This window comes from Aulostomus chinensis, chromosome 14 (genome assembly GCF_037954235.1).
Source record: "Aulostomus chinensis isolate RoL2024-O1b breed Wild chromosome 14, RoL_Achi_v1.0, whole genome shotgun sequence".
Taxonomy (NCBI): domain Eukaryota; kingdom Metazoa; phylum Chordata; class Actinopteri; order Syngnathiformes; family Aulostomidae; genus Aulostomus; species Aulostomus chinensis.
In genome coordinates this window covers 19089739-19104377 of record NC_141333.1, presented here as the reverse complement: position 1 = coordinate 19104377, position 14639 = coordinate 19089739, and the positions used below count along the sequence as shown (strand labels likewise).

Below are 14639 nucleotides of genomic sequence, written 5' to 3'. Positions count from 1 at the left end.
TGATGACACGACTCACGTGGATACGGGTCGAGCCAAGGACTCTCCTGGGACCTGAGCGACTCTGAAACCTCACATGCTACGAACAACTCACCCATGCAGAGTCTCAGAGGTCTGGAACTCCCTACCAGTTACTTAGAAATAAAGAAACCTTTTGGAGCAGCAGCGAAGTGTTTTCAAGGAAACTGAAACAGTTCATTTGACTATGACATAGCACTTAAAATATGGACACTTTCTGGCTGAGTTGGTATTTGAGAACCTTTACTCAAATGGTTCAAAGCATTCGTAAGAGTTTGTGGTTCAAACCTGAATTAAAAGCATCTGTCTTCAAACTCTTGTATGTATATGCATCTTGTATGTATGTGTGTGTGTGTGTGTATATATATATATATATATATATATATATATATATATATATATATATATTTATTAGTGTATACGCGGTAATAGCTGATAGCTGATGAATATTTTTTTTTATCGTGATTAACGCGCACGGTGCTTTTTGACCCTTTGACCATGCCGTAGTTCGCGGGAAGCCAGTAGTGAACGTATCACTCGTCAAACACGCGAAATGCATCCGGTTGTATCTTGTAAACAAAAGGCAGATGAGCGTTAAGGTAGGACTAACATGGAAAAGAATACGTCAGTTTTAAATGGAAAGTTCAACTTCAAAGTCCTGCCTGATAGCAGTCTCGACAGGAAAAAAGTGATATGCATACACTGTAAAGCTGAATTTAGTTTCCACCGGAGTAGGAGCAGTAAGTTCTTCTGTTCATGGCTTATAGTTCAAGTACTTCAGTTAGTACTAGTAATCATTACTATATTTGTTGGGCTTGAGTTTAATTTTTTTTTTTTTTTACCCTGTACATCTTTTGTTTTGGGGCAGCACGGTGGTGCAGTGGTTAGCCTCACAGCATGAAGGTTCCAGGTTCGAGCCCTGGCTGGAGCATGGGATCTCTGGAGTCTGCATGTTCTCCCTGTGCCTGCGTGGATTCTCTCCAGGTACTCCAGCTTCCTCCCATGCAGACATGCAATTGGGGACACTTTAAATTGACTGTAGGTGTGACTGTGAGTGTGAATGGTTGTCTGTCTCTATGTGTTGGCCCTGCGATGGACTGGTGACCTGTCCAGGGTGAACCCTGCCTCTCACCCAAAAGCCGCTGTGATAGGCTCCACCGCCCGTGACCCTTAACAGGATAAGAGGGAGAAAATGGATGGATGGATCTTTTGTTTTGTTTGTACTTCTGGACAGAACATTGCACCAACACCAATAAACATGCTGCATTTGCAGAAAGCAACTATTTGCCTACTCCCATGTTGATATGGTTAATTAAAAGACTAAAAAAAATATCAGCTTAAGGTAGATTTAGAGCAGATAAAAAATATGTGATTAATCATGAGTTAACTATGGACAACCATGCGATTAGTCAAGTCAAGTCAAGTCAGTTTTATTTCTATAGCGCCAAATCCCAACAAAAGTTATTTCCTGACACTTTACAGGTAGAGCAGGTCCAGTACCAAACTCCTTCAATGAATTTACACCCAACAATTCTCCATCAGCAGCACGTTCTGCAACAGCGGTGATGAAAACCTTCCTTTTAACAGGCAGGAACATTGAGCAGATCCAGGCTCAATGGGGACGGCCTTCTGCTTTGACTGGTTGGGGGAAAAGAGAGCAGGAGAGGGGGACAGAGACAAAGACAGATAATGGAGGAAGACAGATATGCAGAAGGAAAGAGAGGGACAGAGATAAAGAGAGAGAGAAAAGGAAGAGACTGATGGACAGACAGGGACGTGAGCAGGTGGAGCTATGGGTGGCTGCTTGAGCCTCTTCAGGTCTGCAGCCTCCTCCAGCAGCACCCAGGATCTGGGATGAGGGGAGGGCCCTGGAGAAGAAGACGAGTTAGTAATATGTATGAGTATGATTTATGTATGACAAATATAGGCGGACAGACAGGAGTAGAGAGAAGCCCAGTGCACCATGGGAGATCCCCCAGCAGCCTAAGCCTATAGCAGCATATCTAAGGGCCAGCCTAAGCAGACCAACTATAAGCCTGATCAAAAAGGAAGGTCTTAAGTCTGCTCTTAAAGGTAGAGAGGGGGTCTGGGTCCTGGACCGAAAGTGGGAGACGGTTCCACAGGAGGGGAGCCTGATAGCTGAAGGCTCTGGCTCCCATTCTACTTTTAGAACTCTAGGAACCACCAATAACCCCGCATCCTGGGAGCGAAGGGTTCTAGCTGGATAATAGGGGACTATGAGCTCTGTCAAATATGAAGGTGCCTTATTGTTGAGGACTTTGTATGTTAGAAGGAGAATTTAAAATTCTATTCTGAATTTGACAGGAAGCCAATGCAGAGAGGTCTGTATAGGAGAGACCTGGTCTCTTCTAAGAGTTCTCGTCAACACGCTGGCAGGAGTGTTTTGGACCAGCTGGAGAGTCTTTAGGGACCTACTGGTGCAGCCTGGTAGGAGGGAATTGCAGTAATCCAGCCTGGAAGTGACAAAGGCATGGACTAATTTTTCTGCATCTTTTTGAGACAGGATGTGTCTGATCTTAGCAATGTTGCGTAAATGAAAGAAAGCAGTCCTAGAAATGTACCTGCAATCTGCAATCTACCCTCTACCAGACAGAACAGTAGAAAAATTTAATGCAATAAGTCAACATAGCACCTTGACATAATGTGCTCAGGAGTGTTGTTGCTGATGGGTTCACTCCCACATGATGGTGAGCTGCAAAGAGACACTCACAGGGATTTAGATTAGTTTGTGTCCTTTTTCTGAACTCATATACATCAGGACAATAGGCAGTGCTTTTATACAAGATAGCCCTGTGCTTTCAAAACATTACGAGAGTTCGTTTTTGTTTTAACATTCCGCTTTCACTTTCCTCTACACCTCCTGACAATGGATGGTAAGTAGAGTGCTGTCCCACATAGTTGCCCGTAAACTCAGTGACTTGTCATGGAGCTTCATTCACAAACTGGGACCCATTACCGCTGGAGATTTTTTGCTGGAATGCCCCAGTGAGGAACAATTTCTGTGAGCAGTGTTTTTGCAATATCAGAAACATTTTAGAGTTTTGCAGGAAATGCTTCCACCCACGTAGACCCACATGTCTACCATTACTAAAAAGTATATTTTCCCTTTGGTGGGGGTCACTTCATTGGAATCATTAGGTGATCAAAAGGTCTGGTTGATGGGGGTTGTTGAGTGATTTTTACTTCTTTGCCAGAGTTGTGTGTTGCACAAATCATGCAGTTATTACAGAAATCCTGAGCTGAGCTGGTGAAGCCCTTTGTGAACCAATTTTGTGTTATCAGGTCAAACATTTTCCCTTTTGACAGATGGTCTAACACATTGGTCAATATAGTGTAGGTAGGCAACAGGGCCCCCGGCAGGCAGGGTTAATCATTTGGGCCCCATCACACACCCTTCCTCAATGCACATTGTTCCCAATGCCATAGGGAATGTTCTGCAGAGTTAGATAGTGTCTGCAGTTCAACAATGGAGTTGGGCAGAGAGCTGAGCGTATGAGAGTGTGTGGAAGGAGTGGGCAGACAGGAAGCTGCTCCAGTAGCTTCGTCCGCCCTTGGTGTTGGCACGTGAAACTAGGTTAGAGGATTGTATGTGTGCTGAACACATACAATCTCCAACAGCTAATGCTAACAAGGAGACTGAAAGGACAGAAGATACTTTGTCAGAATGTGGGATAAGGCAGATTTCAGGAATGTTCAGGTATTGACTTTCCAGAGTGAGCCAAAATCATGCACAACACCACTGCTGTCAGTATTTATGGTGAAACTTTTACCTTCCACAACTTCACATTCTTCTTAATGAGAAAGAAGAGGACCAGATAGAGTGACTTTATGTGACTGCTCAATTCTGTGCATGGTCGGCCAGTGTCCCCGTCTCTTAAGGCAGAACTGTATCTTTCATGTATCTGGCAAGAATCTGCTCCACGAAGATTTTGGTGACTTTGGGGAACCGAAACAGTCAGAAAAGAATAGCCCACAAAGTCACATGAGGCAATGATGGCCTTCTCAGCAGTGGCTACTGCTCTCTAACATTTCTGTTAACCTTGAGCCACTGGATCAAGTTTAGACAGGAGAGGCCTTTATCGCCATTTTCCAGGTAATTACTGATGTCACACAGCCATCACCTTCATCCATGGCCTGCACAAAAGGTTTTGCAAGGTCAGAAACTCCCAGAGTGGGAGTTTGTTTCATGGTAAGCATAAAGGGATCGTTAACCCAGAAATGAAAATTCAGTCATCATCTACTCATCCTCATGCTGATGGAATGTCAGGTGAAACTTTTTAGTCAACTAAACAGTTTAATACAAAAAAAGGCTCTGCAGTACTCTCTTGAACAAGGGAAGTGAATGGTCACCGACTTTTAAATGTACAAAAAATACTTAAACTATAAAATGCCTCCATACACCTCGTCTGAAGTAATCGATATTTGTATATTATGTTGCATGACACTGTGCATGTTACTGACTTGAGAAGATGTCCTGAGGAAATGATGGGACGTACAGTGCCTCGGTTAGTGTCACTTTCACCTCTTACTGTTTCTCAGGTGAGCCTCTGCAGTACCCCTCTTCAGCACGATTCCAGTAGCCCTCATTCCATAAGCCAACTCCAGGACGTGTGTTTTAGGCTTGAAGGTCTCATCAAAGTGTTCATGTGGTTTACTTTGAATTTAAATATGTGGTCCTCTTCATCTGCTGCTTGTTTCACTTCATCTTTTCTTTTTCTTTGGCAGTTTGAGACTTTTGTGTGTGGAGCTCTTGCAAAAACTGTGCCACTGTCCCTTGTCTTTGCACTCACCAGAAGCACTGCCTTCGCAGGCTTTATGTCCTCTCTGGCTGCAGTTGTAACATGTCCATTTAGCACCAGAGTCGTCCTTTTCTCTGCCCTTCGTCCATTAATTCGTGTGCATCACATTGTCATCAGCTGAACCGGTGTGAAGCTTTTCTGTGCTCTCATGTTTTAACCAAGTTTGGCTGAGCTTGATGTGTTTTCCTACATGCCATGCCACCACAGGAAGTCCTCCCTGGTTCACATGCACATGTACATTGTTCTCTAGACATAATCCTGATGCTTGCGGAAACTGGATATGTGGTGCAGATACCAAACACTGGTATATGAGTCAGAGAAGAGCCATTAATGTCAATACATACGCCATACATGCCGCTGATTCTCCATTTTTGAGTACCACAGTCTATATAGAGACTATAGGGGCCAATGGCCTACCTATCCATGCAAGTCATTGGCCTAAAACTGTTTGCAAGCACATGGTGTTGAGGGTGCATTAAGAACTGCAGCAGACTCTTAAGTGAACATGCAAACTCCACACAGAAAGACCCCGTCCCCAAGCTTGGACCTGGAACCTTCTTGCTGTGAGGCGACAGTGCTAACCCCTGCACCACCCCCTTATGGATTACCAATAATGAAAAATAATAAGAGCCAAATAATATACTCTAATGGGAAATCAGAATTACCCGTGCAAATCTTTGTTAAATTACACAGCACTGAAAATTTGAGCACTGAAGTTAAAAGGTGTGATGAAGAAATACAAAGAAATACAAGAAATACAGAAGCACTGCAAGAAGAGTAATACAGAAACTCATGACATTTGAGGTTTTCAGTGACAGTTCCAAATAATGCATTAAGCAATCTGGAGAGATATCTCCAGGAAAATCAAAAATATTGTATGTGAAACAATCTTAGCAATATAAGTAAGAAGTATTGTTGATATGAAAAACAAAGTATGGAAGGAGGGATGGCTTGGAGGTAGAGTGGCCGTCTAGCCACCAAAGGGTCACTGGTTGGATTCTCACTTCCCCTGGTGACCATGTCTGCGTGTCCTTGAGCAAGATGCTGAACTGCTTCTGATGGCCCTGCGACAGATTGGCAACCTGTCCAGGGTGTGCCCCGCCCAATGTCAGCTGAGATAGGCTCCAGCCCCCCGTAACAGGATAAGTAGTGTAGAAAATGGATGGATGGATGAACAACAAAGTCAAGCACAGTAGAAAAGGAGTAGCTTTTGTCATACCAGAATTAAATTTAGTGTCAAATAGAAGATCCATTGATAATCTAGTGGTAAATAAAATAAAGTGGAGCTGTTGGCTCATTTGCTCTCAACAAACTTCTTTCTCAAGACAGAGAAAGCTAAACCAAGTAAAGTGTTAATAGGAATAATGCATTAACAAGTATGAATTCAGATTCCAGGCAACGAGCTCCCACAATGCTGAGAACAGGAGTGGAAGTTCAACTCATTAAGGTTCCTGCGCTTATCATTCTAGTCCAGAAGGTGGCGGCAATGTATAGAAAAGTTGTTTGCCAACTGTCACTAAAAGACAGAAGAATATGAAGAACAACAGAGGGCGGCAATGCGCCGCAAAAGCTTTGAGTCGAGCAAATTAAAAGAGGAAGAAGAAGAAGAAAAACGCAGAAGAAGAACTCTCCGACTCCTCCTAGCAGAGGCTAGCTAGGTGTTCTTCATCTGTTTATGTTTTTGCATTCAGAGTTGTTTAACTGACCGCTGAAGAAAATGAAGAAATTTTTCGACGATATTAAAAAGGACATCAAATTTAAATCAGCGGGACCTGGGAAGAAGTTAACCGAAGAGACAAGGCAAATAGCAGCATTTCTCAGTTGTTAATGTACAATAATAACATAGAAATTAGCTGTTGATAGCTGTCAGACGTTTTCCGAGTTGAGCTAACAAACTGCTTCTGTTCTGTCAGATTTCTAGGTTGTAGAACAACATTTATGATTAAAGTTGTATTTGACTGTGTCAGATAATGTTAAGGGTTAGCTCACCGTTAACAGACGTATTATATAATATCCATTTATCTCGGAAGGAGGCGTGGACTTCTAATTTCGGGGTTGCTAACCGTTAATCCCTGAAGAAGCTTATTTAGCGAGCGATAATGATCTAAGTAACTTACGGTGACTTGTTTTGGATTGTTAGACAAGCCACCTAACTGCCCCCTTGGAAAAAAAAAAAAAAAGAGTTGCTGTGTCACTGCCGTTTGTGGCATTAAAACTTAGCCAGCTAGACGCTGCATTTTTTACTGAACGTGTGTGGGTGCTCATGGACGTTTTAGCGTCCGAATCTGAAGTCATAACATACTTTCTCTCAATCGTCTCTCACACAACAGAGCTGTGGTCGGGGTGCCGCAGAGCAGCTCTGGATCCAAGCAGAACCGCCATGCTCCCAGTGAAGGAGCCCAGCGGGCAGGAGCCGCCGCCCTTGCCAGGATAGAGCAGCAGCACCGGCCGAAGGTGCACACCTCCCAGGACGCGATCAGGAACCAGGGTGAAGCACACTCACACGGTCACCCTCTCCAAAAATCACTCATCAGTGAGACGAGGCATATCCAAAGTAAAATTACTCCAACCTAGTAGTATTTTAATTTCAATTTAAAAAAAAAAATTTATAACCGTACATTTGTGGTCTTCAACTGTAAATTGCTTGGAAAACTCGGTAAAGCATTTCTTGTAGACCATGTAATTTGAATGCTGTGAGCTGCTAGAAAGTTGATTACTTTCAATTACTGATGGGGATGAAACATCAAATCTGTTAGCTGAAAGAGCTGAAAATACAATTATGTTGTTTTAAAAAATATAAAAAGCAGACACTTTTGAATAGTATTGAATGTGTAAACCTGGACTACAAACGAAAATGTCATGAAAGAACTGAAAATTATGATATTTGAATGGTTTGGAAGGAGCATAAATATTCACTTAAAAAAAAACATACAGAATAAATTGTAGGATCGTATTCTGATCACTTGAAAAAAACTATTCCTGCAGAAAAATAACAATAGACCAAAACAGAATTTTTTTTCGAGATTTTTTTTTCTCATCATAATTATTATTATTTACTCATAGGCATTGTCCCTAAGACATTATATCATTATATCTCTGGATGTGATGGTCTCAGGGTTTTTAAGTAGCTCTATGAAGAGTTGAGATTTCTTGCTTTGCTATTTGTTTGCATGCATTTCAAGAATAGTGTGTTACTTGCTTTTCTATCTATGTGTTGTCATATATATTTCCAAGTATCCAATCACATGAGAAAGCGATAGTGGATTTTGTCATGGTGTTTGAGATGACATAGGATATGCTCATTAATAATGGTCAGATAATTCTGTGAAGACAAATGTTTACGTGCAGTAAGATTGATTTTCTGTGGTTGCGTTTAGTTAAAAGAGAGCTGGAGGCCGAGGCTGCAGCACTGGCTGAAAAAGAAAAGGCAGCCACAGCAGAGGTATGTTTTATTGATATGTTAGGTTGAATTTAGACTTGCCAACTATCACGGTTGTTAGATTAGTTTTGGTCCACAGTCTTAATCTTGGTAAATGACAATGTCTCTCCAGGGATCCAAAGTGCCAGTGAAAGATCCTGCCTGTCTCTCAGTGTCAGGAGTATATTTCACCTGCCCGCTAACTGGCGCCACTTTAACCAAGACTGACAGGGAGGTACACATTAAAGAAGCCATTTTTATGGTACGTCTACAGATATTCTCACATTTGACATTTTTAGCATTGTAAGTGGTATAATCCAAATTGGATTGAATGATGTTCCACTGTTGATAAAACATGCACTGTTTTTACCATCAGCGGTTTGAAGAAGATGCAGTGGAGGCTTCTGTTATGATGATACACACGTTTAACAAAGACCGAGAGAAAGTGAAGGCTGCAGTGGACATCATAAGCAAGTAAGAGACTTGGTAATGGTCAGTGATATCTGGAAAGACAAAATGCATCTTAAACTGAGACTTTTGGCCTGGTTTAAATAATTTCATACATGTAATTCATGGTTTTTAAATATTGTCAACAGGTATGTTGAAAATATATGTAAGAATCCAACAGAGGAGAAATACAGGAAGCTAAAACTCAGCAACAAAGTGTTTCAGGTGTGTATGACACAGGAGTTTCTCAGTAACATGTCCAACATTTGTCTTTTGTTTCTCAGCACTAATTGAACTGGTTTCTCTCTTCTTAGTGTTCTCTTAATGGCACAGTGTAGAGCTAATTAGTCAAAGCTACAGTTTCTCCAGATCTGAGTCTAATAAAAGGCATGTAAATAGAGGCTACATCTACTTATGATGAAATACTCACACAGCTGCAGAAACAACACGTCTTTTACATGGAGCAGTTTGCTCAACAACACATCTTTTACATGGAGCAGTTTGCTCTAGACACGCGGCTTCTGTTGGATTAATACCAAGGTCAGGTATTCATACAGTCCTCATAGATGATGAAATGGAGCTAGAGACACATTGTACAGAGGGGAACCGTCTTTATCTGATTATCAGGGGTGTGAACAAATACTGACTGTGGTTTAGAAGTGAATTCAGCCCTCAGGTCATTGCTGTGTTCTATAAACCACACTTTCATGGTTTATCTTTTGAAACATTCCATATTCGTAGCAAACATCTGTGGCTGCTAGAGCTAGCAGCATCTTTTGCGTCTGTCTCATTGAACACAATAACATACAAAAGGTAGACTGTAAGGTACAGACATGATATATTCTATTTTTTATGCTACTTAAGGACAAAGTACATTGTGTGGAGGGCAGTAGAGAGTTCCTGCAGGCCCTGGGATTTACAAGCACTTTGCTGCCTGTAGAAGGTCAAGGTAAGATGGTTTTTTTTATAACTTGATTTGTATAGCACTTTATACACAGGTTACAAAGGGCTTTGTATAAGCCATAAAACATGAGAAATTAAAGCAATCATTAACATGTCCTCAAATACATGCTAAAATGTGCCAGTAACCAATGGAGATACTGTAAAATAGGGTATTGGTGGCTTTTGTTGGTGGACTTGCTGCAATTTTGATGAACTAGCTCCTCATTAACAGGGTACACTGGTCAATTATTTTTGCCTCTCTCATCTGCCTATTTTTTCCTGGAGATCAGAGGAGGAAGAGGAGTTCTTGGTGTTGCCAGAGCAGAGTCCTGATGCTCTGGAGCTGATGAAAGAGAGGAGGGATCGCCTCCAGCGGGGAGAACCAGTCAGAGCTCAGCTGGACAGACAACCGCAAGTGTTCAGACCCTCAACCAATGCTACTCGCTTTGAACTACCGCCAGAATTCTACAACCTTACGGCAGAGGAACTGAAGAAAGAGCAGCAGCAGCGGTACACACTGCTTGTTTACAGAAGACCCCATCTTAAGTTTTAGACATTACATTCCTAACATAATCAGTGATAAACACAGTATTGAATATGCCTAGAAAGCTAGATCTACAGCAATGTGCTCTGAGTTCTGCACAGTGTAGAAAGGGTGTATTTTGTCATGTGAAGGCAGCTAAAGCATGCGCATGTTTGTAGTGCAGCGTTTGAATTCTTCACTGTTGAAGGAGAGTTGGTTGAATAATGGTGAAAAGAATGAGTTTTCTGCTGCTGTTAATACTCAACGTGTCAATCCTCAACTGAAAATAGTGCCGTTAAAATTCTGTTTTGGTTACCGTTGTAGTCATCTTTAGGTCTTTCCCTGGGATATGTTGACAAATTACTGCCTGTGGTGTTTTTAATTGACTTTTTTTTTTTTTTTTGTTAATACTGAAACTATTCAGGAAAAAGGAAACCAGGCAAGTGTGTGTGTGTGTGTTTTCATGTTTGCGTTCAGGAGTGACCTGGTGGAGAAGAACACAATGCTGCGTACCAAGGCCATGAGGGAGAAAGAGGAGCAGAGGGAGAGACGGAAATACAACTACACTCTTCTCAGGATCCGACTGCCTGATGGAAACCTGCTGCAAGGTAAACCTTTGATTAAGTACTGAGTAAACAAGGAAACCTAGTGTCTTTTTTTTTCTAGAAAGCTATTTTTTTCATTTTATTGATGTAAATGTTGCGTCTTTTGGAAGTTGATTCAGTAAAGCTGATGTGTGGCTGTAGGGACCTTTTATGCCTGGGACCGGCTTCCTGTGCTGTTCAGGTTTGTAAGGGAATCCCTTGTGGATGGCTGGCAGCCCTTTGAGCTCATTGCTCCTGGAGGTCAGAAACTACAAGAGTCAGAAGAAGTTGCTCTGGCTGAGTGTAACCTGGTGAGTAGAAACCAAAAATTCTGCTTTCAAAGTTCACAAAGCAACTTATCTAATAAAAGAATGCACTTAAGTGCTGAAATGAATTGGAGAGGCCAACATTTGTGGACTCAATGATTTTGCTATTCCCAACTTTTCTGTGTCAAATCTCTTAAAAATACCAAAAGCGACGCTGAATTGAACTTCTTGGTGTTTTTATGTTTTGAACCTGTTCTAACTCACTCATCCTGAACTCAACACTGGAAAGAATTCAAATGTTCTGTCTTCCAAAACATCGTACAGATATGTTTTTGCGCCTGTAGCAGCTGCTGCTCGACATTCACGTCTGCATTTAAAAAAATAAATAAATAAATCTCGTCAAATCTTATGAAATCTTGTATCTATTCCGAGTCTGAGCTGGATGCTTTTTTCCTATTGCCGTCTTCCTGTGGCAGCAATATTGTTTTTGTTGTTGTTTTTCCTGTAGCGTTTGAATTCTTCACTTTTGAATGAGGGTTGGTTGAATAATGGTGAAAGGAATGAGCTTTTTCTGCTGCTGTTAATACTCAAGGTGTCAATCCTCAGCTGAAAATAGTGCCCCCCCAAAATTCTGTTTTGGTTACTGCTGTAGTCATCTTTTGGTCTTTCCCTGGGATATTTGTTGACAAATTACTGCCCGTGGTGTTTTTAATTGAATATTTTTCTTAATACTGGAACTATTGATGACTAGGCCTACATTTTGTGATCTATCAAACTAACTACATGTGTATGTTTGTCCTCAGGTCCCTGCAGCTCTGCTCTCTTTTGCGTGGGACGCAGCCGTTCAGGCAGATATTGCAGCTGCAGGGGGATCGAGCCCCGCCCTCCTCAAATCAGAGCTTTTGGAACGAATTACGACTCTTAGCTGAGCAGACCGTCCCCGCTGACCCCACTGGAGTGGAACTGCCCCTCACAAATGACTAATAATATGTTTATTTTTACAAAAGCTGACAGAGCAGTGATAGATAAGGGGCAACTTCACGCTAATGTGCTTGATTAGTGGAGTGTCCTCAAACCCCCACCGTATCTCAGAAACATGCTGTTCAGGTATGAACAGATTCGAGGGTAAATCCAGGGAACAACTGAGAACGTGCTTTGACAATAAGTGAAAGCTAATTGATCGCTCCATCGCGACATTGGTGTGCAGCATTCTTCGCCATCTTGGACTGAAAAACTCACAAGTGATATATACATGCGGTAACTTGTCAAGGATCTTCATGACGCCACAATTTCTTCTCATCTGTTATTCTGCACTTGTAGTCGGTTCAAAATGGTGGCAGCACTGTTGCCAATAAAGCACTGTTTTTTCCTCTCCTCTGGGCTAGTATAAGAGCCTTGTGACAACAGTCGGCTGGTAAGGCAGACACTGCATGGCACGTTCAGGTTTTCAAGTATACAAACCACCTTGCTTCCACCACAGAGATCAACCAAGTGCAGCAGATATTTCAATGGTAAAGAAGGCAAGTTTGTGAAGTGAAATTTGTAATTGTGTATGTTTTGACACGCAGCTACTTTGATTTTAAAAGCTGCCGGGCATCTGCGCGCTGGTTCTACGCATGACTTGAAATGCTGTTTGTTTTTGTTTGACAAGTCTTAAGGTGGAGTTTGTGTTTCGTTTGATTCTTGTGTGATATGAATCTGGCTTTGTTACTGTAAACACTCGTAAGCTCCCGTTTCCTGTTTGCCCTCTGTTCTGCAGCAGGCGGCCTTGCACCCTTCTTGTAAAAAATGACTATCCTGGTGGCTTCGAGTTCTTAAAACCTCAACTGTAATTTAGTTTCTATTTAGTTTTATCTCGTCTTTTGAGCACAAACCCATCATGAATCCTAAAGTTTCCCAAGTGTTAGCCATGTTATGATCGTATAACACAGAAATGTCAGCACGTTCAGGACTATCTAGAAATCTCTTCAAGGAACATGCCAATTTTTATGAAAGACATTTTTTAACCATCCTCCCCACAGTCATGAGGGTAAATGGACTAATTTTTACATAGCACTTTTCTACCATAGCTACTCAAAGCACTTTACAATGTCATCTCATTCACCCACTCACCCTCAAACTCTGATTCGGAGGCTGCTTTGCATAGTGCCAACCTACTCATCATCAGGGGTTCGTTATCTTGTTCAGGACACTTCAGCAAGGTTACCGGGGAAATGAGGACCAAACCAGCGACCCTTCAGTTGTTAAACGGCCACTCTTATCTATCTTAATCATGCCATTTCATTAGGGAGCTGAGACCTACAGAGACGAGCTGACCCACAGTTTGCTTAGTATAACGAATAGTGGTTGATTGTCAAGTTAACATAACTATAAAATTTAAATTGATAAAGTTCAAGATCTTAATTTGTCCAGATGTCATGCTAGTTATCCTGTCTTACAGTCCACCATGATGAGGAGCAGCACTCACTCCTCCACATGTCAGCAAATGGTTTTGCTGCATGGACCTTTTATGTCCAGAGAAGTCGCTTTACACGTGCCTGATTCTAAAATTACAGCTTTGTTTCTTTTTTGTAAATGTTATTCACGGCCAGTTATATGAATGCAACTGTGCCATGCTAACCTGCTCATCAACTACCATTCAATGTGCTAAGCAAAGTGGTAGCCAGCCAGCTGGAACTGGGGAGGATGGAAAATAAGTGTATTCCCCAAACCATTGGCGTGTTCCTTAAAGGCAGCGATACTAGAATGCCTCTTTCACTCCTGTTTCGATGTTTGTAATTACCTGGTCTTGTTTTTGTTTGCATCAAACACATTAGCTTGAAACAGAAGTTGTCCATTTTTCGAAAATAAATGGTCGAAAAATATGAAAATCCTTAGAACACAGCCAGCCCACTGAAGACCTTTTAATAGCAACCAGTTTGCTCTGACACACTACATTACGTCACGAGTGATTAAAGTTTTGTTCAGGTGCCAAGCCTTAATGAGACAAGTTACAACTGTGTTCTTTACCTTGTAGGTTGTCAAACTAGTTACAGTGACAAACATCTAACATAGAATAGACGTAAAGGAGCTTTTCTATTCTTCTCCCCTAAAATATTGTAGCTAATAGTTTGCTAGTGGTTCTGCATCACATGAATTCAACTGGTTAAGTCAGTAAAAGGGAAGAATGCACCTTCTTCTGTAGAAAAAAGTTCCCGCTTGTGGTTGAATTGACAACAGACTACCTCTCACTGCTCTAATCTATCCCACACAGCTGCATTCATCTAGAAAGTCACGGGATTGTATTTAAACATGTTTTATATATAAATTGTACACCCAAAAACTAACTTGTAACAAAGTGTGGAAACTAGCTCAATGTTTCAATCCCAGCATTAGAAAAGATCCTCACTTAAACCCCGTTGTCTGCCACAGGCATTCGATTACCTTTTACAGATGAGCATTGATCCGTTCAAATGTTTTGTTCTATGCGCTGCCTGTAATAAAGATTGCTTGCACTGCATTTTTACTTTTGTTCCACTAAAAAAAAAATGATTGTGGCTCAATACCTTTGTAGAAAACGTATTTATAGACAATTATCAAAAACCTTAATGTCATGTAAAACATAACTTGAGCCTGCTCAGGCCT

General features: G+C 41.5%; 1 protein-coding gene across 1 annotated transcript; it reads left to right on the top strand.

The window, feature by feature from the left end:
* Positions 1 to 6407: 6407 nt before the first annotated feature.
* Positions 6408 to 14327, top strand: ubxn6 (UBX domain protein 6). The gene is made up of 11 exons (XM_086224070.1): positions 6408 to 6635; positions 7166 to 7323; positions 8213 to 8277; positions 8387 to 8515; positions 8630 to 8727; positions 8850 to 8925; positions 9565 to 9649; positions 9933 to 10152; positions 10643 to 10773; positions 10912 to 11060; positions 11819 to 14327. Exons 1-11 carry the CDS (start codon positions 6553 to 6555, stop codon positions 11942 to 11944), a joined length of 1320 nt encoding a protein of 439 aa, XP_086080196.1. The 5' UTR covers positions 6408 to 6552; the 3' UTR covers positions 11945 to 14327.
* The last annotated feature ends 312 nt before the right edge of the window (positions 14328 to 14639 follow it).